General features: G+C 37.6%; 1 protein-coding gene across 11 annotated transcripts in view; it reads right to left on the bottom strand.

Annotated features, from left to right (window-relative positions):
* The window catches only part of SATB1 (SATB homeobox 1), a 107,641-nt gene that overhangs the window by 28,010 nt on the left and 53,567 nt on the right, over positions 1-26,064 (bottom strand). For all 11 annotated transcript variants that reach the window (XM_049870729.1, XM_049870723.1, XM_049870728.1 and 8 more), the window contains 2 exons: positions 18,021-18,233; positions 9,403-9,558 (listed from right to left, as the gene is read on the bottom strand). In XM_049870729.1, the coding sequence (XP_049726686.1) occupies positions 9,403-9,558; positions 18,021-18,233 (369 nt within the window). The remainder of the gene's footprint in view (positions 1-9,402; positions 9,559-18,020; positions 18,234-26,064) is intronic.

The raw sequence follows: 26,064 nt of genomic DNA, 5'->3' as shown, positions 1-26,064 counted from the left end.
TCTCTCAGCATTTATGTTCAAATAAAAGGTGGAACACTAAAAAAAAATAAAAAGGCATAGATAGACCAAAGGTATTATCCCTTCCCTTATTCCCCGCCCCCCCCCCCCCCCGCCCAAAAAATAAAACAGTAAAATTTGGAAAGCCCAAGGGAGAACACAGCATTTTCCCCATTGAGTTTTGGTGCTAGTAGAAAGATGGAATTTCATGGTTTTGATGAAATCATCCAGAAAAGCACTAGGAACTCGGCAACGTCTCCATTTTTCTAGATACTTTTTGGATGGCATTTTATTTTTATTTAAGCACATCTTAAACATACAGACATACATACCCCAACCCTTTAAAAAAAAAAAAAAGGGGGCCTGAAATTTTAGTTCCACCACATGTGGTTTTCATTTGTGAAAAATGAACAAGCTGTTTGTGGTTAAACTGTCTAATCGCCTGTTATCAATCTAGCGCTGCATTCAAGATTTACAGGATATATCAGCTTCTGTGCCGCATTAGCTGTAAAGGGGGGGAGAGGGTGGGAGGAAAAAGGAGGAGGAGAGAGTTTATCCTGAGGAATAATATTTCCAATGCAGCCACGCTCACACTACATCTGGTTGTGCTGGTAGCGGCAGTTAAATTGAAATATTTCACAGCGTGTGTCAGAAACATGCAGAATGGTAATTATGACAGATCTGATTAAGCCCGAGTGCCACAAGCTCCCTGGCCAGCGCCGGTTGTGCAGGTGTGACCTTGCGCGTGCCTGCGTGTGTAAATAAAATTAATTACAAGCGAGAGGGTGAAGGCTTCAGTGACATCACAAAGCGGAGAAACTCCCAAGGGGGAGACCTAATGGAATATTTTCCCTCAGTCTAATAATACAGTTCATATTGACTTGAGGTAATTAGTGGGATCATTAAAGCAGTTTTCCCGGCGTATTTGGCTGCCTGATCAGATTAGTGAAAATGTTCTTCAGAACAAGCCCTGTGTGGTCTGCCAGAAAGGAGGAAATAAAAAGCAACAAAGCGTATTTTGGAATGATAAGCAGCACTGGACTTTTACTCCAGCAAAAAAGCTCTCCTTCTCTCTGGGGCCTGCAGATCTCACCGGCCTGTCCATTTTAATTCTTCTGTTCGACTTGCGTAATCCTGCACACATTCTCAACTCTTTCTTTCTTTCCCCTTTTCCCTCTGTGACATCAGACTGCTTTATCAGTAGCGGCCTTCCCCAACTCCCCAAAAGATCTCTTTTAAACAAGGCAAATTTAAAATTGGAGAAAAGTATTTTCAAAGACTGCTTTCCTGTTAACTGGCCGTAGGGGACAACTGGGAAAGCAGGGGAAAAAAAAAGGGGGGGGGGAGGAATGCCACTTAAAATTCACCTGCTAAACAAAAGATTCCTTCTTCTCTTACATAACATACAACAGAGCTTTAAATATTTATTCCCACTTGGATCTCAAAATGGGTTTCACGTAGGACAAAGTTGGGGCAAACAATTCTTCCAATTGAACAGAACACAGAGCCCTCATCAAGAAAAGGGCCATTTGTTTGAAAATACTCTATTGAGCATGCTCTACCTTGCCACTGGAATGTGCCAAGCACTGTCACAGATGGCAGGCTCTGACAGTTCCCATCCGTAGTGTCGATACTCGACAGTTCAGCACAAGATCAGTGACATTCTGTCTCATTAGAACCACGCTAATTATCACAGCTAGTTTCAGGGGAAACCATGTGTTGCAATGGTCAATTTGAAGGAGTCTGTGCATCAACAAACTGGTAATAAGGATCAGACACCTTATTATATGACAGCATGCTGCCTATGATCTGATTTACAGAATCAGAGGCACCGAGGCGGCCGAGGAGGCTGGCAGTTTATGAAAACAGTGTGTTTAAACCCAATTCCTGAAGCATACTGGTTGAAAAGGGAATTAGTAAAAAAAATAAAAAAAAAATTTTACACAAAAGCAACTGGAATTGTTGAATCAAGAAATCAAAGGAGAAGAGATTTGCTATTAACATTTCAACAGAAGTAGATTAAGATTTACAACAAAGACAACTTCATCAATTTGACAACTGTATGTCAACTCCACAAGCACTTTGGAGCTTAAATTTTTACAAGGTATTTAAGGATAAATTATAAATTATTTCTACTAAACTTTTCTACATATATTTTTTTAATAGATGGTCTATGATTTGTGTCATTCTGTCATGCAAAATAATTCCATGTGTAAAAGCATAACAAATATACTTTTGAGTTACTGAAGGTACTCTTTTGGCAGGGCAGGAAAAATCTGCACCAGATTCATATTACCAACCTAAATTCTTCCATTCCTTTCTTAACACCTTTCATTGATGCACAATTTTAATGGTGCAGTTTCTTCCAGAGCTATTTTTCTATTGTCATTTTGCATAAATGCATTTTCATAGCTCATTCATTTCACAGTGCCTTTATTTTCATTTCTCATGTGAGGAAGAAAGCAGATAAAGCTAAAATAAAACCTACCTTCACTATCGAAAACATAAAAGACAACTGCTGAGATGTCTGAGAAAATACTTTGTCTTTAACTTGCTAGTTTGTTAAAGGATTCTATCAGTGTTATAGCTCTGGTGCTAAGTTTAACTGAATGACATTCGGTTTTAAGACTAATTCCTACAAGAGTTAAACCCTATTGGTTTGCTCGCTTCCTTACTCCCATTTTTGTAGACACCTGACCCTGTCCTTGAAGAAGTCACTCTTCAACTGTCAAAGCTGATTATAGAAAAGCTTAGAAAAAGAGGAACTTTCAGACTTCTTAGTCTACCCTTTTCAACTTCCACCAACTTTTTATAACGAAAGGTGGCCTCAGATGAAAGCGGAGTCTATAAATACATAATTAGCTTACCCTTGCTTCAGAAAGTACCCACTGAAACACTGTAAAGCGAACCACTCCTATCCTAATCTCCTTGCACCTTCTCACAAGTGATGATCTTCTCTAAAGAGTTGGCTCCAACAGTTGCAAATTAATTTTCTTCAACTCTTGTCTAAAATTTTTCTTGTGACATTTTCTGAAGATGGAGAAACTGTGTTTGATGAGTTATGGCTACATTTATAACAGTTAAACTTATTAAGTGGGATGATGAGAAAACTGTATTTCTATGACTTTTGGTTAATTGATTTTAAATTTAGGGAAAATTGTAAGTGATTTGAAAGTAGCAATATGATAACTTAAGGGCTTCTGTTCAATTTGTTAAAGTAGGTAACATCAAGTATCTAAAGTGTACAGCATCCCTTTACATGACTTTTAGTCAAAAATATGATTGGCAAGTAAGTGTTCTTTTTAATAATTAGGAACATCCTTGATCAAATCCTAGATTTACTAAAATATACATTTGTTTTTAGAATACAGGAATCTGAAAAGGGTTCCTATTCAGATCTATAAATTTAAGCAGCCCTTAAAAAAAAATCATAACATACAATCAGATGTCCTGAAGCAGAGTGTGCTAATATTTATGTATTTAAAGCCACTAATTTCAATAGTCCTGTTTAGTAATTGGAGCCCTGGTGGTGTTGTGGTGAAGAGCGTGACTGCTAACCAAAAGGTCAACAGTTCAAATCCACCAGCAGCTCCCTGAAAACCCCATGGGGCAGCTCTACACTGTCCCGTAGGGTCGCAACGAGTCAGAATTGACTCAACAGCAATGGGTTTTTTGATTTAGTAATCAACTAGAAATATAAAGACAGGTCAGCATTTTGGAAAATGGAATCCAATATGGATTCCCAATTATATTTAGACAGAAGAGGTCACGGGAGCCAGCTACTGACACAAAACACCTTAGGTGGGAGACCAATGAACCCTACATCCTCCTTACTCTAGAATACAGCACAGGGGCCTCCACAAATGTGTATTAAGCTGAACACGGGAGATGGCTGACATGTGCGGGCCACAGCATGGGCTCTTACTTCTCTCCCTACCTTCCCCACAGGTGCTCCTCTCACCACCCCTGCCCCCAGCAGACTTTTTAGGGTCCAGGAAAACCTAAGCTATCTCTCCCCAAGGTCTACCCTATCCAGTAAAAAAAAAATACAGACAGTTCTTTGTCCATACCCTGGCTGGAGAAAATTCTAGTAGTCCCAGAGAAGGGGCTATGGGGACAAAATGTAAAGCTTTTCTCGCAGACTGCTAACAGAGGATGTGGCACCAGGAATAACAGAAACTGTAACTCTGAAGGGGCCTCCCGTGTGTCTGAAATAGGAGCTGCACAGGTGACATCTTCCTGTTACAGCACAATCTGCTACGTGAACACTTCAAGAGAATGAATCGGCACAGCGCCTGGAACTGGAGCCTCTGTGAAGTGTAATTTAACTCTAACAACAACAACAACAAAGAAAAGACACACTCACTAGGGAATACAGGACGCGATGTCACTGGCTCTGTTACATGATTCTTTAATTTTTTGTCACTATGGCAGTTCTACTCTGTCCCGTAGGGTCGTTATGAGTCGGAATCGACTCGACAGCAACAGGGGTTTTATGGATTCCTATTCTCCATCACGAAAATGATCTTTTTAACCCTATTTCTAGCCTCATTAATTTGTGACACAGTATATCTTACTTGCATTTGAGACCTTTTGATTACCATCTAAGACTTTCCAAACACAAAGGTCAAAACGTTCCTTTTTTCCATTCAGGAACCAAAGGAGTGCCAAAACCTTCTCTCTCTTTCTCTGTCCCTCCTTGCCTTCTCTTTCTTATACTAGAGGCCTTGAATCTCAATGACAAAAGTGAGTGAAAAGTAGATGGAAGAAAGCGAAGGGCTTCAAATTATTCGAAGGGCTTCAAATTATTCGGTCTCTTCTACTGGCTAGGCCTTTCCACAGAGGTGGGTATTGTTTTCTTTGGGTGTTAAAACACATACCTATCAACAAGCCAAGGCTGTAGTGGCCAAAGATTCCTGTAACTACAGGCCTGGTGGGTAAAGACTGTAAAAGTTTTTACTGAAAGCATGTTCGGTCAAATAGAATTTCCATCATCTAAGTTGCTTTACCTCAAAGAAATACCCCGTTCGATAAAGCACTAGAGAGAAATCATTTTCTAAACACAAGTGGTGACGCGGGGCTGCTCTGTAAAAAGCCTTTTACTCTCTTCTTGGGCTCCCGTCTGCAAGCCCCACCTCTGCAAACATGAAAATCAATGTAACAACTTGATGTACACTGCAAGGCCTACAGCGCCGCTAATGTCCCCTTGCTGGACATACACCTTAAGTCTCAGAGCTCTCAAGGGGCTTGCTGTGGAATAAAATTAGATTCCAACATCTGCCACCATTAAGGAAAAAATTCCATTTCCATCTCCCATATGAAAACACTATAACCAATGAACAGTAACTGAACCTTGATACCGTAATGATTATTACCCAAATCAACTATTTTTTTTTTTAAACAGTAAAATTAGCAAATTCTGCTCTCATAATTATCTGAATGTTATCAGACTAAATGTTTGATAAAATTCCAATATGACACACTTGGAAAAAACTGCTCCTTACGTGACTACCCAGAATATAAAGTGTATTCATTTGTAGCTATTCACATTATGTTTAAAGCATATCATCTTTCTAAAGTTTGCATTAGCCTGCTTTCTTACCCAAGCACAAAAAGTAGCCTACCTCCAGTTTTTACTTGCATATTTTATTCAGACATTTCTATTAGAGCTAAAAACAATCTCATTTCTATTACTCATAAAAGAGGGAGAATATAATACATGTGGAATCTACATGAGTTGGTTTCTTTTACTGCAAATGCCTTCTACATTAGTCATTGTGTAGTACAACTCCGATGTGTCTGGTTCCATCAAAGTCTGGGACAGTAGCAACTGTAAAACCATCACCCTGCCTGTCACTCAGGGTACCCACCCAAGGCTTTATCTTTTAAAATGAGAAGTATTTGAGATACATAAATGTATGATAAATAAATCACTCTGATCAGTGTGAGGGGCTGAGTCTCTTAGGTAGAACATTATAATACCCTAGTTATTTGTGTACAGTGTTCTATAATTTCTTAAAACCCTTTCGCACACATTATAGAATGTAATCTCCTCCTATGTTAAAAGATTCTTGGCCTCAAAAAGGGTAAATAATTTCTCATTACAGGGTGGATGACATAGCCTGTACCATCGCCCCTTTTTGCCTCCTCCACTGTAATGTATCTCCTTCACCCCCAAATCAGGCAAAGAAAAGTCTAGGTTCAAAGGACCTTATGTTGGCAGATACCTGTGATCCATGACTATGTCAATGAAGAAAGGAAAGCCCTCACTATTTCTACCATCGAGCAGTCCAATACCCCTAAATTCCTCTTTCTGGAGCAGGGTATAACTTTAGTATTCAGCCCATTTGGAAAGCCTGAGGAGATACTAAAATAGAAATGGAGAGATGGACAGAATTTGGGGTTGGCTATTTATGAGCCGTGTGGCCGTCCTGTGTAAGATGAGGAAAATAACACTGGCTCACAGGGTTCCTCTAAGAATTAAATGTAGATAAAATATAACATAAGATAGGTATAGCACAAAAAAAGGTGATGAATACTCATTTTCAGCCAACCCAGAGATCAAGGTAGGCCACAGAAACAGGAGGCAGATGGGCTGAGACACAAGCGAGGCTGGTGTCTCTTCATGTACGCTTCATCTTAGGGAACTTTGCCTCCTTTTGACAATCGTTGGCACACATATCTAAGGCATGAATAACTATTTTGGAAGTTAACAATTGTGACCATGAGCAAGATCAGTCTGATTTGAAGTTCTTTTGTTTGTTTGCTTATTAGTTTTTCAGCTTCCTTCACCAAACATCACAGCACGAGAACAGAACTTAAGTAATTAAGTACCTTTCCTTGCTAACTCTGATTGTCTCTCTTGGTGATACAGTTTGGGGATTGCGTCACTTCTAAAGTAATTCTCAATCTTTGTATAGATGTTAGTAAAGCAGGGAGCACTGCATGTAAATTGAACAGTTCAGAGAAAGCTACAGAAATGTGCTGCTACGAAGTCAAGAGAAAACTACTGGTTAGGAATAACTACCTAAGGGAATGAAAGTTAACGCTTCGCTGGACCTCACAGGCTATAACTGGCCTCTTGAGTTCACCCTCAACCCATCATGGGGTTAGCTGAGCCAACAGCTTTGGGCACTCTGGGAGAAACACCGTCAGAGCAAACTCACAGAAGTTGCCACTTGACATTGTTGAAACAGAGACTCACGGTGAGCTGTGCAGGACAGCAACAAACAGTAAGGGTGTTTAAAAACTTCCCCAAATATTCCTCACATGACATTACTGGCCAACTGCCTCTACTGTCTGAAGAGTCTCCAAATCAGTAGCTCAATCCCTGGGGGAGGGTTTGGCATCTCCTTTTTTAAAAAAAGGAATGAAGTACAAGGTAGTGAAGGGACATAGGGACTGCTAATCATAGGGAGCCATGTTACAGTCAGTAAGGAAACTGGGGACTGGGAGGAGGGGTCAGGTTGAAGTGAATGAAAGATGACAGGCAGCTAAATGACAGCTATCTAAAAGTTTTAGTTATTAATTTGTGTTTGTTTTAAGGCTGGCCCTTATAACAATAATGCATGTCTAGCTTCTCTGTTCATCTAACTTTGGAGATTTAGGGAAAGTGTTCGGCCCTTGTAGGAATACAGACTGTTATTCTTATTAATTTAATTGTGCAGGTCAGAGAAAAAGATTTAGGGTCAGTAAGAAAGGCAAGATAATACACATTTAAATATAAAAGCGTCACCATAATTAGACTCAATAGCCACAACAAGACTGTGAAGGGCCGGTGGGTGCGGGGCAAAGTGAGATCAGGACATTCTCCTTAACGCAGAGTCTTGGCATGTAAATGAAGACATCTGAAGAAGCACACAGGTTTGAAGCGGCTCTAACATTCTATCATAATTAGAAACATTTCAAGAGCCCTGTAATTTCCAATCAAAATTACAGTAATTTCCGATATACAAGCCATGATTCATGACAGAATTTTACATTCCATGAGAGATTACAGTGGCCTGATGTATGACACGCTGAGTACAGCACTAACATAAACAATTCAGTTTAATGTTTAAACAGCACTTGATGTTTAGAATCTCACAATAAAAGAAACATATTATTGTAGAAATTATCACTTTGACAGTGATTGAAGGGTAGACAGGCATGTGGCCTATAAAGCTATAATTTTTACAGTCCACAGCTTGAGTTTAATCATTTTTATGTAACATTTCCAAGATACCCCTTAAGTATTTCATCCAGCCTATAACTTAAACAAGAACCTTTCCCTAAAAGCAAAACTCCCAACAAGTGCCACTACTGATGCTCACAGAGTAAAATTTCAGGATAAGCTGAAAGGGTACATTGTCACATCGAATGGTAAATACTCCCAGGAGTGTGTATTTATCAGAAGTGGGTAACGGCTTGTCTGTTTTATACAGGAATGTTCATTAATGATAATGTATATGTTTATAGGGTCGCGAGAAGTTGGAATCGACCCTACAGCAGTGGGTTTTTTTTTTTATATGTTTAAAATTTCAAATTGTTAAAATCTTACCTCAAGGGCTTAGATGCCCGTAAATCTCACTTGGATAGCGTTATCAAATGTTTTTGTGAGCGTTTATATTTTTCTGGGCTTTTAAAGATTATATTAATGGCTTTGGAGAAGAGTTTATAGATAACTGTGAGTTTGTTCATATAGCTGATTCTACTTTTGATAAACCTAAGTTATCAATATATGACAATTAGGCCGATAAAAGATCACATTATCTAGTCTTTATTAAGTTTTTATCTTGCTTTGTAGGGATTTGTAATTTTTCCAATTTGATTCTATTCATTTATAATTCATCAGATTCAGGCAATTTTTCCAGTTGTAATTCAATTTATGTGTCCTGTAAATGTCTATAGGAAAGCTAAAATCATTAATATGCAAAGATGTGTGTGTGTACGTGCCAGTTTGTTTTAAAGTATACATAATAGTTGTAGAGGCCCAAGTTGGAACAGGAGAAACTGGGGAACGTTGGTAGCGTTACAGGACGGAAACCAAGGCCATCTAAGCCATAACGAAACAACAGCAATTCAAGTTATTTTTTCACAAAAATAGGTCATAGTGAGAAACTTCCTATACATCACCATATTCTTGTGAAAATAACCATTAACTGACCCAAGGATTTACTGAGAAATCGCCGCTTTGGGATGGCTGCTCCCCCAGAACCCAGTGCCGGCGAGACGGCTGTTGGAGGGAACAAAGCCAAGTGCCTTCATCTGAATGGAAACATTTTGTTTCATTTTAAAGCTCTGTAAGTAATCCTAGAGACTGGCCTCTCAGTGATGCAAGTCCATGTTGAAAACAGACACCCCTTTTCATGAAAATTCCACAAGCATCCCAGATAAACATTCTCCATGCCTAATAGAGGCTCTTACCTGGCTTTTGGTTGCTGCAACCTTTGCAAACAGTGCTTGGGACACTTTAGCGCGCTTCATTTCCTGCTGAATCTCATCATAAATGGAAGCATTAATGTTCATGGTATTGTTCTCTGGTTTCCCATTCCTCTCAGTGGCAATGGTAGCTGTTTTCACCTACAAAACATTTTGAACATGACCGTCAGTTTTCATTAGCCAAATTGTTTTGAAGCTTCTCAGGCTCAGCATCCAAACTGGACACTGTTGCTCTTTTTATGATCAAGGTGATCAACAGTGCAGTCATTCAACATTAGTTATTACCCGGAGATCAGATTGCTTAACTTAAAGAAGTCACATTGTCACAGGTGATTGCATCTGTAATAGGACAGCAACTGCCAGCTGACAACCAGGAATTATAGTGCCATAAAGGAAGTTTTCTGGAAAACAGAATAGTTTCAAAGACTTGAAAACCCTAAACTAATTGTTTCCCAATTACCTTCCATTGCAATCCTAACAAAGGAAATTCACAATTAAAATCATATTGCGCAGTGCTGTATCTTTGTCGGGTGCTCTGTGCCTAATACAGACAATTGCATTACTAATAGCTATTACATACTATGGCCTTTTTAATTTTAGACTGTTTTTTATGTTTTCCCTCTTATGTTCCATTTTTAAAATCTTCCATAACAAAGCCATTTGCAGAGCTGCATACTTAAATCTTCTATCCATCCATGAAACAGGTAGAGTACCTTGCTTAATTATCATAAAGGCTGGTTGCATTTTACATGTATATGTCCAAGCTGTTCTGTATAATTATTGCATCTTTTCCTGGCACCCCTGGACAAAACTATTTCCTTTGGACTTGTGGAACCAGACAGTAAGAAAATGTTTCACAACATTTAAGAGAACATTACTGTTAGTTACACAAAGTATTAATCAGTGATTTTAATATATTCAAAATGTCTAAGACTGAACATAAAATCAGTATCTATATCAATGCCTTTAGTAATACTGACAAGCAGATATCAGCGGGAAAATGCCGTAAAATTTTAGGGGGGAAATCAAATCTCAACCTCAAAATTTACTGATACTATAATTAATCTTTAAAACTCCAAATTTAACTTTTATTACGCAGTTATAGGAAGTAGCCTGGAAATTCTACATATCAGCTATGTAGCTGCTTATTTCCTGGGAAACTGATAAAAATGAAAAATTACTACTGATGCAGACCACACTTCTCCCAGTAAAATGATCTGTTAAGGACCTCACTTCTTAGGGTACTTTACAGAACTCAGGTTTTTGTCATCTAGAAACTTAGTGTCTTGGACAATTTCTCATATATAATACGAATGACAGAAAATAAACTATGTTTCAGCATAAACAAATGATTTTTGGCACAAAATGACACACATCCTTAATTGTAATTCTGTAAACTTTGTAATGTCGTAAATTTTCCAGGTTCGTTTCACTCTGCCCCACGATACCTGGTATGGAAAGAGGGACACAGGGTACATCTGGTGACTCGTTTCTCTGCATTCAGAGAGTAAGTGAGTTTCCTTTAAAATGTATCTTCAGAATCCTTCTAAATCTAGCCAGTTAGCAAAATATGTCACCTCTCGCTTATCTTGAGGAGGCAGCTATATTCTTCCGATGTGACACTACCCTTCTAAACACTAAAAGGATAACACTGTGAAATGGTTATGCCACAGGCCTGACATGATGACAAGAAGGCTGGACAACTGACAAACTTTTTCTGGGCGTCGTTTGCCTCTCCTAAACTATAAAATGGAGATGCGAGTAACAAGAGACTAGGCCAGAAGATTCCAGAGTTCCCTTTCTAGCTCTGTGACTCTGGTAAGCGAGGGCCCTCACGGAGGTATATGAACGACTGGAGGCCACTAAGAACGCACACAGGGCTTTGAAGCAATAATCTGCTAAACATCACTTTAGGAGCCAGAAGAGTTAACGCATTACCATAAATTGCCTACAAAGTTGCTTTGGTGAGATTCACAACTTTGCTCTGGGGTGGTCTTGCTTTGAGGCAGAGGGATAGATTTGATCACCCCATGGGGTCCCTTTTAATACCTATTTTTCTCAGTGCTTAAATGAAAGAGAAAAGAAAAGCCATTTCAATCGCTTTGAAAATTGAATGTTATGGAAATGAGGGCATGAAGTCCAGTGCATTGGAAGAAATAGTTCCTTGGTAGCAATCTGCTTAGCAATATTTAAGAGAGCAGGCTTTGAAAACTTCGTTTTGGCGTGTTTTAAAAGTAACTTCCATTCTTTGGTAAAAATTATGCTTAAGGATTTCTCTTCGAGGTGAATTATTTGTTTCAACCCTATGAATTTTGTTCCTGAAAATGTCCTTGGTTTAATTTTTTTTTTAATAAAACAATTACAACTCTAGCCAAAAAAGCAAGCATTTTCAATCACTAAAAAAAAAAAAAAGTCAAATAATCCTTTCCTAGTAAAAAACAAAAATCAAAAAAGTGACAACCAAGTATACATGAAACATTAAAAAAAAAAAAAAGCATGTGAGGACAACTTTTATAAAATATAAAATAAGAAAATATCTATCACTCATTTAAAAACTATTTAGAAATGCTCTTCTTTACCACCTTGTTGGCCCAGAAACACATCTTATCAGAGGTAAGCTATTAGAGTTCTGATATCACATTTTTTCCTAAACACAAGCTATTGCTTAAGGGGAACTGACTTGGACAGCTTTTCAAAACTATGAAAGCTGAATTTTTCCCCAGGTAAAAGTGGAAACAAAAATCTTTTATACCTCAGTCTACTAAGTACTATTTTAGCTTAGAACAAAAAAAAATCTTCTTTAATCCTGGTTTAGCTTTTAATATTATATCACACATTAAAATTCATAAAGTAGTTCATTCCAGGCAAAACAAACTACTCTTCAGCTCTTCTCCACAAATAGCACAGGAGGTAAAATAAACGCAGTTGCTTTCCAAATAGCTTTTATCAAGGTAGGGCGTTCTACTCCATTATTACAGCGGCGCCGGGAAGTAGTTAAGAATTGGAGATTCAACTTTCTACCCTCCCACATGGGGACAGGGTGCAGCACTAGCCCCCTGCTCTGTATTCCACTAAAAATTGTGCAGAAGAACACAAATTTTCCATGAAAACTCTATTTAGCTTCTTTCATGGATGGTAGACTGCATCCAATCATACTTTTAGGTTACATAAAAATGGAGTCTATCATGGTCCTCATTGGTGAATACGCTTGCTATTCCTTGATGCTGGGAGAACTGCCCACAAGCACATAGGTCCCACACACAAAATGAAAATGTTATAGAGTTTTCATAATAATTATGATAATAATAAAGGCTGACATTTATTAGTTGTTTATTATGCGCTGGGCATCGTGCTAACGTACACTATTCTCTGTAACCTGCACGATAGCTCTATGTAGGTACTACTATCACCACCATTTAAAAACTGAGAAAATCTTCATAAAAACAGGCTAAGCAATTTGTCCAAGGGAAAAAGCTGAGATCTGAACTTAAGTCTGTCTGATGCTAGTGTTTATCTTTGAAACCACTGTGCTATATCCATAAAAAAAAATCATGTCATTACATGGACCTTCTTAACTTGGAAAAATTCTTATTTTTTAAAAACATGCTGAATCTGCTTTTTGGTGGCCTTCTGCTAAATCAAGGAGGGTTGGTGGGGCAGTGGTTAAGAGCTCAGCTGTTAACCAAAAGGTCAGCAGTTTGAGTCCACCAGCCACTTCCTGGAAACCCTATGTGGCAAGCTCTGTCATATAGGTTCGCCATGAGTTGGAACTGACTGGATGGCATTGGGCTTGGTTTTGGGTTTTGCTAAATCTAGCTTATTAATCTCCAGTTTTTAGCAGCTAATGGTTTTATCATTATTTTTAAAAATATGCAAACTGTAAATGTTTTCTTAGGAATGTAACAACTGTACTAATCTGAGGCATTCTTATTGGTGATGGAAAATAATCTCTACTCTCAAATTTCTATGTGCTGATGATACTGTCTTGAGTATTATAGTCCTCTCATTTATTTTTTCTTTTAGACTTCTTTTCTCGATTTGTAGGAACAATATTAATTATGTCCCAAGTCTAGACCTTTAAACACTCTCTAGCTTTTTTACAAAATGGCAATTAATGGGGAGTATTTCACAAGTATATTAAGAGAGATCTTAAAACAATGCCATTTAAGGGATCTATAACAAATAAAACTTTTATTAAGTGTTAAGTAAGTTCCTGCCTGTAAATGAATCTGAAACCGAGATGAACCTATGTCTCACCATATTAAAGAAGAATTTGTTGTAAAGAGACACAAAGGCGCATCTACCAAATTATATATTTCGTACATGAACTTTGCACATTTTTCTAAAGCACTGGTACAGAATATCACACCTTCCTGTAGAAGAAACTAAAGAATTACACAGAGATATAAAAAACAAAAGTGAATTATGTAAGTCATTGAGAAGTTATAACTTGATAATTATAGGTTTTCGAAAGCATCAGAAATTAACTACAAAAGCCACGCATCAAGAGCACCAGCATAAGTACATACTAAAAAAATTAAAAAAAATTTTTTTTTTTAAGTACATACCTGAGGTAAAAACCCAAAAAAACCAAATCCATTGCCGTTGAGTCAATTCCGACTCCTAGTGAACCTACAGGACAGAGTAGAACTTCCCCACAAGGTTTCCAAGGAGTTCCTGGTGGATTCGAACTGCCAGCCTTTTGGTTAGCAGCCATGCTCTTAACCACTATGCCACCAGGGTTTCCTCATATACCTAAGGTATTAAAACTGACCTACGTAAAAGACAGCTGCCAGAAAACAGTAATTAATTATTATTAATAAAATCCCTTTTATTAAGTCATCTGGAAAATCTGTTAAGCACAGACAGAAATCTTTAAGACCAAGGGACTTTGGGGGTATTGGGTTCACCCAGATATTCTCATGGAACCAAAGTGTTGGAAGGGGCTATTTTTCCCACACTCTTAGCGATGCCAGGTTATACGAAGTCTACCAACATGGATCATCTGCCAAACATTTAATGTCCTCTATCAGGAGAATGTTCTCGCAAGTGTTATTCACCCTAATCTAACAATAAAACTTCCTATCCTCTGTGACAAACAGAAAAGGTCCACAAGTCTCATTTTCCTCATTCTAAAGTAAGTTTGTTTACATTTGGGAAAGTAGCTTGACGCAGACGAAAGAGCAACAGACTTAAACGGGGAATCTGAAAGCTGTGACTAAACCTTAAACTTGCTGTTCTTGTTTTTCTCATACCAAAATGTCGGTAGAAGGAGTCAGTGAATTAATGTAGGTGAAGGTGCTCAGAAAACTGAATCGTTATCAAATGCAACGTACTCTTATTTCTTGCATGAAGCATGTAACTTGTGCAAATGTGCTTTAAGCAAACAGGTCTGCTCCAGCCACAAGACAAAGCACGTGGCACAGCTGCCCCTGCAGGAGTACAGGGGGTGAGTCTGCACAGGACGGTTCTCACCTAGGTGGGGACTGCCCAAACTTTTGGTGACTCCTGTGACTGGTCAAGTAACCAGGTGAGCTATTCCTAGAAGCTACACCTGGGGCCTGACTAAAACCAGAAGCCCTAGGGGGCATTCCAAACCATCTCTGTGTGTGGCCTAAACTCCACGATAGAAAGAAGCTGGATAGGAATCCAGTCTCTCTCAGGTCTAAAGGTGAGCTGAGTCTTCTGTGAGCCACCAAGGGCCTCTGCCTACAACACACAGCTCTTTAGAAAGCAATCAGGTTCAGGGCCAGCATAAGCTTGAGATAAGTCCCAAAGCAAATAATGTTTCAAATCCTCTTTGTTTTGGAGGAAATGAAACGTGAAATATCACATAGCCTTTTCTTGCTATAGGGTCACTATGAGTCAGAATCGACTCGACGGCAACGGGTTTTTTTGGTTTTTTCTCTTACTGATAAAATTTAAAAGGACAAAATTTTATAGTCAGTCTCGTTTCTTTATCTGTGGTTTCCTCCATTTTTGTTCTTGCATTTTGGTCATTTGTCATAAACATACTAAAGCCTCACATGTGGTGTACTGGCTCCAATTTTAAAGCACTTGATTTCATCTGTTGCAAAACAGTACTAATTCGACTGTTTTATAATACGTTTTCCCAAATCTACAGCACTCATTTTTCACTGATAATACTTTTAATACATTAAGAATTTCTTAAAATTTAATTTATCAGATCACTGTTAAAGGATAAAATGGGAACAAATTGGTAGTGAGCTCTACTATAATAATATTAAGTAATGCAAAGAGATTCTCAGTGAGGCAAGTAAGGCACTTTAAAGATTTATGTTAGAGCAATAAAATAAAATTATACACATATACACACATATCAGATAATCACTCTGGAATTTGTTTAGATGGCCTGCAATACTGCATTAATAGCAGTTTTTTCTTTGCAAGTTTCACTAAAAATATCTACATACCTCATATATTCATCTTTGACTAATTCCCCTGGCTAAGGGTTTGATCTCAACCCCTCTTGAGAATAGCTAAAGGTAGCTCCATCAGCTCATCAGTAATTGAGGTCAAAATAAATTATATGCATATATCAACAGACATGATCTTTAAATATAGATATACTACCCGTTAGTATCTTAACAGTATGTGAAAAGATGTATCACTTAATAATAAAACTTAAAATAACTTTGGTTAAACAAAAGCTTGATGAATAAGGACTGCGGAATCACATTTGAAGAATAAAAGTGTTAAAATCCTGGAAAAATTAGAAAACAAAAGCTGTACTAAGGAACCACTAAGTCAAGCAATTAAATAGATTTAAAAAAAAAAAAAGAAGCTTAACACTGAAGTTCATACTCGTCTTAAGTAAGCCATCCTTTTGTTAGTATTGCAGATTAATGAGTAAAATAACTCTCTGCCCACAGGCCCTTCAGTGATGACTATAAGAGCAAAGTTACCTAGTGAGGGTGTGCATATTAACCCTTAGCTACCCGAATTGCAAATAAAGCGTTAAACCAAGTCAAAAATCGAGTTCTTTTACTTAATCACTCTTATAAAAGCCCTGGTGGCATGGTGGTTAAGTACTTGGCTGCTAACCAGAAAGGTCGGCAGTTCCAACCCCCCAGCCACTCTATGAGAGAAAGATGTGGCAGTCTGCTTCTGTAAAGATTACAGCCTTGGAAGCCCTACAGGGCCATTCCACTCTGTCCTGTAGGTCGCTATGAGTCAGAATCGACTTGATGGCAAGGGGTTTGGTTAGATATGTGTATATACACACACACATATACGTAAAGAGTTCCTCACTCTTTATCTTAAGATATATTTTACTGATCAAACTCAGTAATTGTGTGTGCACAGGCAGGTGAATATATACGTATAGAGAAGCCACTCTAAACATAAATTTCTTATTCACAATACAACAATGATTTCCTTACAGTCTGCTCCTATAGACATCAAGACCAGATTGGTTTACATTAAATAAAATGGATAAGATGAAGTTTTGTGATATTTCTAAAAAGCAGATGGTTTCAGAACATGGTAATAAGGAGTTTAAGCCCCTCAACAAGTAGCTGAATGTTCTGTCTATTCCTTGTTTATGGAGCATTTTCAGCAGTTTCGTCTTTAGTGTTGAATGAGATTTTTCCGTATTTCCACACTTACAAATGTGTGGTGATTTTTTTACTATTGATAAAAAGAACATCAAAACAATTTCATTATGACCCTATTGTTTATGAATACTGTACTTTGAGAGTTTGTATTCCATATTCAATTTTTTTCCAGTCCAGTTTTACCTGACCGTATTTTTAAGAGTGATGTCTGCCACAAATTAAATGTGTTAGGAAACTACACTTGCTTGTGGATTTTGAGTCTAACACCCCGTCAAACTCTACCTGATAGTTTGTGCTGAAAAGGAATTTCTCAAATTCTCATGATAGTTATACACTTTAAACTTTGAGTAAAATATAATAATAAAATAGATGTACAAACACAGTTACCTGTACGGTGATTTTTCTTCTTCCTAAAAACTGCAAAAATTTGGAGAAATAGAGAATGTGCCCATTTCTGGGAATATGGACGGAATTCTTTATCAGCCGTATTTAAAACTGCCTTCAAGGATTGTATTAAACTTAATTATGAAAGATTACAAACGAGATGATATGTAATTGGTACCAGCTGCAGTTCGTATTGGAAAGCATAAATACAAACGGAATTACGTTTTTTTTTTTCCCCCTTACTATTCAAATGGCAGTTCTAAACTGGTGGAGATAAAATTGACTTTACTTTTTTTTTTCCTATTGAGTTTAAAATATTCCTTGACTTAATAACAGCAGTGGAGACAAATATCCCATTTAAAGACAACTTCCCTCACCCAAAGAACCAAGGCAATGAAGACACACAAAGTAAGTTTCTTTCCTGTATTTAATTAGTAGCTTATTGTTTTTCAATCAGAGGCAGTGACCTGGGATCAAATTCTCCTCAAGCAACTCCATGGGATTTTTTTTTTTTTTTTATATATATCCAGCTATCTACTCATCCATCAATTTACTGTCATATTCTTCCTTAAGCATTAAAAAAAAAGGCAAAAAGAAGAAGAAAGACAAACATAGACAGCAAGGTGGAAAAGGTGACTTCACCTGTGGAGGACGGCTGGGAGGTGTGTTTATCAGGGGGGCAGGACCCATAGCAGAGGCAGCGTTCAAACTCCTCTCCCTTTCGTCCTGGTAAATTCGATCTCTTTCAGCTTCCGGTAACTGCAAGAAGTTCTGCATAGCCCGAAGGTTTACCAGCAAAGACTGGGATGCAGTCTTGGGGTCCTCTTCCTTTCGGAGGATTTCTGAAAGCAAGCCCTACAGGGAAAGAAAGGCACAGCGTAAGCCTGCTCCCTGGCTTTGCCAAGCCATCAACGATCCTTCCCTTTTCCTTTCTACTCTGTTTAGAAAATGAACAGTCAGAGGCATTAATTCTGCATAGGAATATATTAGTTACAACTGAAGTAGTAGAGGAGAGAGCCTCAATTGTATTCTTAATTTTATTAAGCACCTGCTTTACATATAACATAAACTGAAACTGCCTAATTGGTCTCCTTCCTTTGAGTAGCTTAACTTGCCATGAAATCTTTCACAGAGAGACAATCGAGGGAAGTTAAGAATAAATGAAATCCTCGTAATACAACAGCAACGAACTGTCTACTTCTCAAGCTTGCTAAACAAAGACAGTGGAATGCCAACAGCCCAATATCTAAAGATACAAAGCCATTTCTAGAGACATAGTAGAACTTCCAAAGAAAATACCAGAAAATGAATTGTAACACATTAAAACAAAGACTACTAGAGCATCACCAGAGATTCAGGCAATATTTTAAGTTATTCCTTAATATTAAATTACAGTAAAACCTGTGACAGCCAGAACCTGCCTAAGGCGGAAACTTGTCAGAGAAGGAGAGTTCAAATATTTTCCACTAATACAGGGCGATAGAAAAGTGGTAAGATTGCACCCTGTCAAAGGCAGAAAACTTGCGAGTCCTGGAAGAACAAGGCAGTCCCACCAAGTTCCGGCTCTCACAGGTTTCACAGTATTAAAGTCAATGACACCAAATGTCTCTTTCAATTTACCATTCAAAGGAAATCACAAGGGACTCCCCCAAATAACTCCAAATAGTATTTTGCTATATATACCCCAGGGGAACAAGTTGAAATTTTGAACTTCAGAAACCACAGGTAAAATTTAAAATACATAACCACTTTTCCATACTTCAAAAGTCTGTCATAGCATGCCAAGGGAAAGAAAATCTGCTCAATTTTCCTATAATTACAAAATTTCTAGGTTGTGAAACAATCTTATCAATTTAGGTGCTAAGAATCATTATTAATGACTGAAGAAATTTACAAACCATTTGATAACTCCTGTTAGGTGCCTTTCTCTCCAAAAAAGAGAAGATTAACTTATAACTAATTTTTTTAACTTTTAGAAGAATGGTTCTCCAAATAGGTGGTTTCCCCCACTGTGCTGAATATGAAACAGAAAGATAAGATTTTCTGTCCATTTTGTAAGGGCTGAGCAGCCCTTGTCTCTTCAGTCTTGTACATGAAATAGTGCCTGGAACACTAAGACATTTGCTTTCTATCCTGGTCAGAGTATCAGCTTCTCACAATTTAGATCAGAACAAAATTTTATCAAGGTTTCTATGCAAATTGCAAATCTCACTTTCCAATAACCAGTGAAAATGGTCAAAAGGTACATTTTGGGGAAGTAAAGCTCCATGAAAACTCAGGTATTTTCATGGTCTCCTCAAAGTGCAAACCTAGCTTTGTTTCCAGTTCCTCAGTGATAATGCACCATACTGACCAAATTATAACAGCTAGGTACAGACAGTACAAAATCACTGTCCATTTTAGAAACTATTTGTTGTCGTTGTTGTTGTTGGGTGCCGCTGAGTCAGTTCTGACTCATGGCAACCCCACGTGACAGAGGAGAGCTGCGCCACAGGGTTTTCTTGGCTGTAATCTTTTACAGAAACAGATTGCCAGGCCTTACTCCCATGAAACTGCTGGGTGGGTTTGAACTGCCAACCTTTTGATTAGCAGCTGAGTGCTTCATTGTTGCACCACCAGGGCTCCTTAAAAATAATTTCTAGCCTGCTATTTTAAAAAAGAACCTCCAACAGGTTCCCGGAGCTTAGGAGTAAATTTTAAAGACATTTCTCACTCAGTCTATTGCAACCCATAAAACTGGAAACGACCTCAACTTTCAGTTTCACCAGAAAGAAACTGAACAATGAAAGGCACAAGACCGTTCATTTGTGATACTGATGAGTGACGTTGCAACTGTGTCTACACAAGAGAAAACATACATCCAACTTAATTAAAATTCAAACAGGCAATCATCCAGCTATTTAATTGCACCAGGTCAAACAACTAGACTGACTTTGTTTTTCCTATGCCATAATAAAACCAAAAAATACAGGTCTCAAAAAAAAAAAGAGACACACGGACCCAACATACACAGTATATTACATTGTTTTGTGTACCCTCAAGTCGATCCGACTCATAGTGACCCTATAGGACAAAGTAGAACTGCTCCACAGGGCTTCCTAGACTATACTCTATGGTAGCAGGTCGCCAAGTCTTTTATCCCATGGAGAGGCTGGTGTGTTCCAACCTTTCAGTTAGCAGCTAAGCACTTAACCACTGCGCTACCAGGGCTCCTGTTATAAGTATAATATAAATCCCTTGAATATAATAATCTTGCATTTTTGTTACCCCAGCAGAAGGCCTACGATGAAAGTGTTTGATAAATATTAACTAAGTGGACTAATTCACTGTACACAAACCACGAGAAGAAAGGAAAAATTGCAAACTAGCGATAGCAACTTAAAAACAATATCTGCTGCCCACAGGTAAATTCTAATGGTAACCAGAAGTACTTAGGGTGGGCCTTCAATGAAAAGCTATAGGGCATTCTGTGAGATATTTATCTATGTTAATTGTTAATTAAAAAAAAAAAAAAGATTAGGCCAAAAGAGATCCTATATATATTCAGGGTGTTACTGTATTTGGGAAACTTGAAACTAGACATTTATAAATCTTCAATAACATATCATATATTTCTATTAGAAATATTTCCTGAGACAGCAGTGAGCTATAGTGAGAAGAGCAAACACATAATAATATTCTCTCTGAAGTCTTGCTAACAAGGGACTAAGTCGCCCCGGCATGGCTTAAAGTGAAAGCAAGCATGGCACTGTGTGGAGAATTTAGAAACCTCTCCACCCATATTTTGACATTGGCGTGACTTCCCATTTGAGCATGCGAGTTTTTTAGGGGCAAAGTATTTTGTTGCCTCTTAAAAATTATTCTAATGGATCAATGGCAGCTTTTCTGCCGTGAATATGCTGAAGTTCTGAAGTGATGTTTCAAGCCCTTGAATGCTGAAAGAGCTATAAAGTGGCCAGTGTAGACAGTCTCAGGTGTTTTAGAAACCTTTGGGGTTTTTTTTTTTTTGGCCCAGAGCTTTCAATGAGGGGAGTGCCCCCTGGTGGAAATGCTTGAAAATATTGTTAGAAAACGTTTGGTTAGAGTGTGTTAATTACCAATATTTTTTTGTCCCTTTAGAATAATTTTGGACGCAAAATGATTACTAGCAGAACCCAAATATGGCAATGTATATTTCCGCCCCAGTCAGGTCATTGTTACTTGAATAGCCGTATTTATGGATTCAAGATGTATGTGGCCTGTTTCCCATTTCCCACAACTGAAAATACAGTACAAACTTGCCAAGTTAGGTCCAGCTCATTTGTTTTAATCCCCCATGGGTGGATATCAAGAGAGATCTTTTCCCAAAAATTCTTCAAAAAAAAAAGTTATTTCAAGGTCCTCACATGCCTTACTCGCCATCTCACAGAACATGCTGAAATACCAGGATTAAAACACAAACCAAATATTGTGCACCTATGGTTGAAATGGAAACCCTGGTGATGTAGTGGTTAAGTGCTATGGCTGCTAACCTGGTTCGAATCCACCAGGCGCTCCTTGGAAACTCTACAGGGTTGCTATGAGCTGGAATCGACTCAACTGCAATGGGTTTGGTCTTGGTTTTTTCGGTATGGTTGAACTCAAACAAAATTCATTAGTCATTCTTGTTTCTGAAGAGAAGAACTTGATAACTTGTATGTTATTTAGGAAGTTACCAGCATGTCATGAATACTAATTTTATTGGAAATGAGAAGCTGCCTTTCATTGGGACTTCACATTTTACAAATAATTAGATGTGTGCTCTATATATGAAAACATAAAGTTGCTTAGCACTGTAGTTACACAGTGGTTAAGTGAGAATTGTTTTTTTTTTTAGTTAAAGAATTTACTGATGAATTCCTAAACCTTTTTCTACATTCCAAAAAGAGTTTACGAGTTATTACAAGCAAAATTCATTAGTAATTGCAAAAGAAAGAAAGAAAGAAACCTTCAATAAATATTATCAGTACTTCCAAAAGCTAATTATGAATTCTTTAAAACAGCAGATAAGCGAAAGAGACTGCCAATCTGAACAAAAAGCCTGTCTGGCCTCCCGTTTGTCTCCTCTTTGAACATAATCACTGATTCAAATAGATTTTATCAGCTTCATGGAACTTCAAAGATCTCAGAAGGAAAACATGATTTGATGAAACCTCCCCGCTAAAAAGAAAATAGATAAAACATTCTTCAAGGCTACTTGCCTCCATTTTTTGGTGAATTTTTAATCACATATGGCCAGGTGAAAGATTATTTTCAAACTCCGCCTACTACCTTGGACTCATGCCAAATAAGTTATAAGCAGACACATTTATCTTTGTCGTTTGGTAGGCTAAACGAGAGCTGTCACGACGGGGTAATAGCACCTTTTTTGCCTTTTATTCAATAGTGATATGGATAGTGGACTTTTCTTAAATTACACCGTGAAGAATTATAGGAACACAGTAGCAATTTCTGTTATACTTAAGCAGGCAAATTTCTCTCTACCACATAATTTACAGAACTCAAATTCAATAAAACATTACATGATGGTCCATTACTGTTATCAGTTTTGAATAATCCATCTTCATTCTTCATTTTACTGGAAAATAAAGTGTGCCAAAGACAAGAGGAGGGGGGAGAAAAAGAGAAAAAAGCTACAGAACGGGATCAGAGTTAAACCCTGGGTTTTATTTAATAAAAAAAAAAAGGCACTAAAGAATGTATTTTCTTCTAATCACAACCTTTAAAGACCAATATTACAGAGAGGTGAAGCGAAAAGTATAAATCTTGGATGCTTTGGCAATTCTTTCTAGCCATAGGTTTCCATTAAAAAGACATCGAGTAAGCATAACTGAATGAATGGCATGTGCTAAAAGCTGCTATCTTCAATAGCAATTAAAGAACATATGCCCATCAATTCAGAAGGGAAATTTTCCTTAAAACAAATAATTATATAAACACCATAAATTTCAGAGAAGGTAGACTGAAAAAAAAAAAAAAAAAACCAGTCCCATGTGGAAAGTCTTGAGAGGGTTATGTTTTAATGTAGGAGACCCTATTAAGATTATGCAAAAAAGTCTCCAATTTAGAATGAAAACATGAAACCCAGGATTTTTAAGTTATGCAGAGCTGTCAATGACTAAAACATTCTCAACTCGTATCAGCGTTCTCTATTAATGTTTTCACATACTATTTCGAGGACACAATGACTTTACCCAATCATAGAACTTGGATCTGTATGTATGTATTTGACATTAATGTTTTTTTAACTTGGGGCTGGGATTGCACATTGTAATAAGTGCACACAAATGTGTCATGTGCAATCTAACTCTGCAGAGCTCTGTGTCTATACATATGCATTAGCGTGTGTATTTTCGTACTCCGCACTCACACCATACACTCTCTCTCTGCACCTGCTTTTATTGAAATGCATACACTTTGAAATAAACACACTACATGCATTCATATGAATGTATAATCATTAAAATAAATGCAGCTGTGTGTATGTGTGCGCGTGTGTGTACAGGTTTTTAAGTATGACCACCCAAAATACATGCATGCTTGCGTGTGCAAAAGCTAGTTCTCAAAAACTGAACAACTGTATACATAGAAAATGACTCTTTATTTAAACCCAGTGGCTTCATATATGGCCCAACATCCACTTATACTAAGAGTACCACTTACCAAGTAAATCAAGCCCCTTTATCACCCAGGCCCCCAAATAATGTTTTGGTGATGACTTTCTAAACGGGCTATTCTTACAGGGCTCTGTATCAAGCTGTACCAGGTTTTCATTCTACTTTCCTCCTCATAAAAATAAAGTCACTCTTTTTGACGTTAACCACAGAGATAACTATCTTTTCAAAGGGATTAATAGAGACTCTTGCCTTTCTTCCAATAACAAATCCTACAGATATTCCTGGAATTTGTCAATGTGAGAACCAAAGGCAGAACAAATGGCCAGCTCTCCACAGTCATGGCTGTAACATCGTAACCCAAAAGAAGAAAAACTGCACTGATGGGTGGTGACTTCACCTTCATCTCCCTCAGCCCAATTCTTGCTAGTCTTCATCATATGAACTTTCCTCAGTGCTTCAAGAAATAACTATTTGCTGCTCAGTTTTTAAAGTGCTTATCAGTAAATCTGTAGGTCATTTATATCCATTTCAATATTATCTTTGTGGGCTTTTAATTCAATTCAACAAATATTTATTAAACTTTGAAGTAGAGACTCGTCTATTTTTTTTGGCCAGTACAAAGAACTACTGATAGTTACTGCTATTTAAAAAAAAAAAAGGGAATGCTACCAGAAACAGGAGTATCTAGAGGGTTGATTTTTGATTCATTCATTCATCCATTCTATTTTTTAAATAACTATTCCTAACTGGACACAGGTGTTATCTGTACCAGCTATTACTGAACACTTCTTTTTTTTAAGTTGTAAAAAGACAGAAGTAAAACCATAGAATTTTAACCTGAGACATAACCTTCTGCAATTACCCTTTTAAAAAGAGACAAATAATGTACAAAAAAAATGGGTGAAGAAACTGAAAACAACACTGAGTTAAGGGCTTTGTCAGGTCTCCTAACTCCCAATCTAGTTAAGGCAAGCCAAAAATAAATCACAGCTGGGATTCTCCTAGGTATGGAAACTCTGCCAACAAGGAATTAATACTAGATTATTTTTGTCCCAGGATTTTAGTCTCACAGTCATGTAACAAAATAACTTAAATATAAGAGAAAAGTATGAGTTAGGCAAAAAAGAAAAAAAGAAAAAAAAAGCCCAAAATACAAAGAACAGTTAACAAAAGAACAGTGGTAAACCAAGAAAGTTGAAAGGACATAATGTCCTCATTCTAATCAAAGTTACATGTTCTTTTAGTTTTTTTTTAGTGTGCCTGAGCTAAAAATAAATACCATATATATCAGGTTTGTTTCCAAACAATGAAGAAAAAAAAAATTTTTTTTTTTTTTCACATTTACAGCGTAATACAATCAAAAGACGTTTAGGACTCTCAAATTTCTTTATCTTATGACTTCTCATCTATCATATTTTCTCCATGCCCTTCTAAATCATCTTCTGTGCTGATAGTATCTTCATAGGAATTTGCCCAGGAGGACAAAGGTGTGAACAGCAGGAGTATACACAGACAGATCTCAGTGAGAAGTCCAGAATAGAGGCCTACACATTAAGGCCTATGGACCAAACCTAGCCCGTCACCTATTTTGTAAATAACTGTATTGAAAGATCACAGTGTTTTGACAGAGATCCTCTGGCCCTGAAAGGCTAAAATATTCATTATCAGGCCCATTACAGAAAAGCTTTGCTGACCCTTGGTCTAGACTATGAGGTTTGGAAGAATATCAACAATAATGTCAAGAGGGGAGAGGACCAAGCTAAGAAGCATTTTATGTTAATAGGCCATATTGTTTTCTCAAACTGGTCACACAGGATTAAATGCTAGAAACTGCTATTGAGCCCTTCCCCATTCCACCAAATTTTTCTTTTTTAAGTTGCAGGAGGGATGTGAGCTTAGGTGTCTGGCTTCTTTAGGGTGGCTGGCCTAGGAGTGGAATGCTGGTGGTGCAGTGGTTAAGAGCTTGGGTGCTAACCAAAAGCTTGACAGTTTGAATCCACCAGTTGCTCCCTGGAAACCCTATTGGGCAGCTCTACTCTGTCTGATAGGGT

This window comes from Elephas maximus, chromosome 27 (genome assembly GCF_024166365.1).
Source record: "Elephas maximus indicus isolate mEleMax1 chromosome 27, mEleMax1 primary haplotype, whole genome shotgun sequence".
Lineage (NCBI taxonomy): Eukaryota > Metazoa > Chordata > Mammalia > Proboscidea > Elephantidae > Elephas > Elephas maximus.
This window is presented reverse-complemented; position numbering and strand designations above follow the sequence as displayed.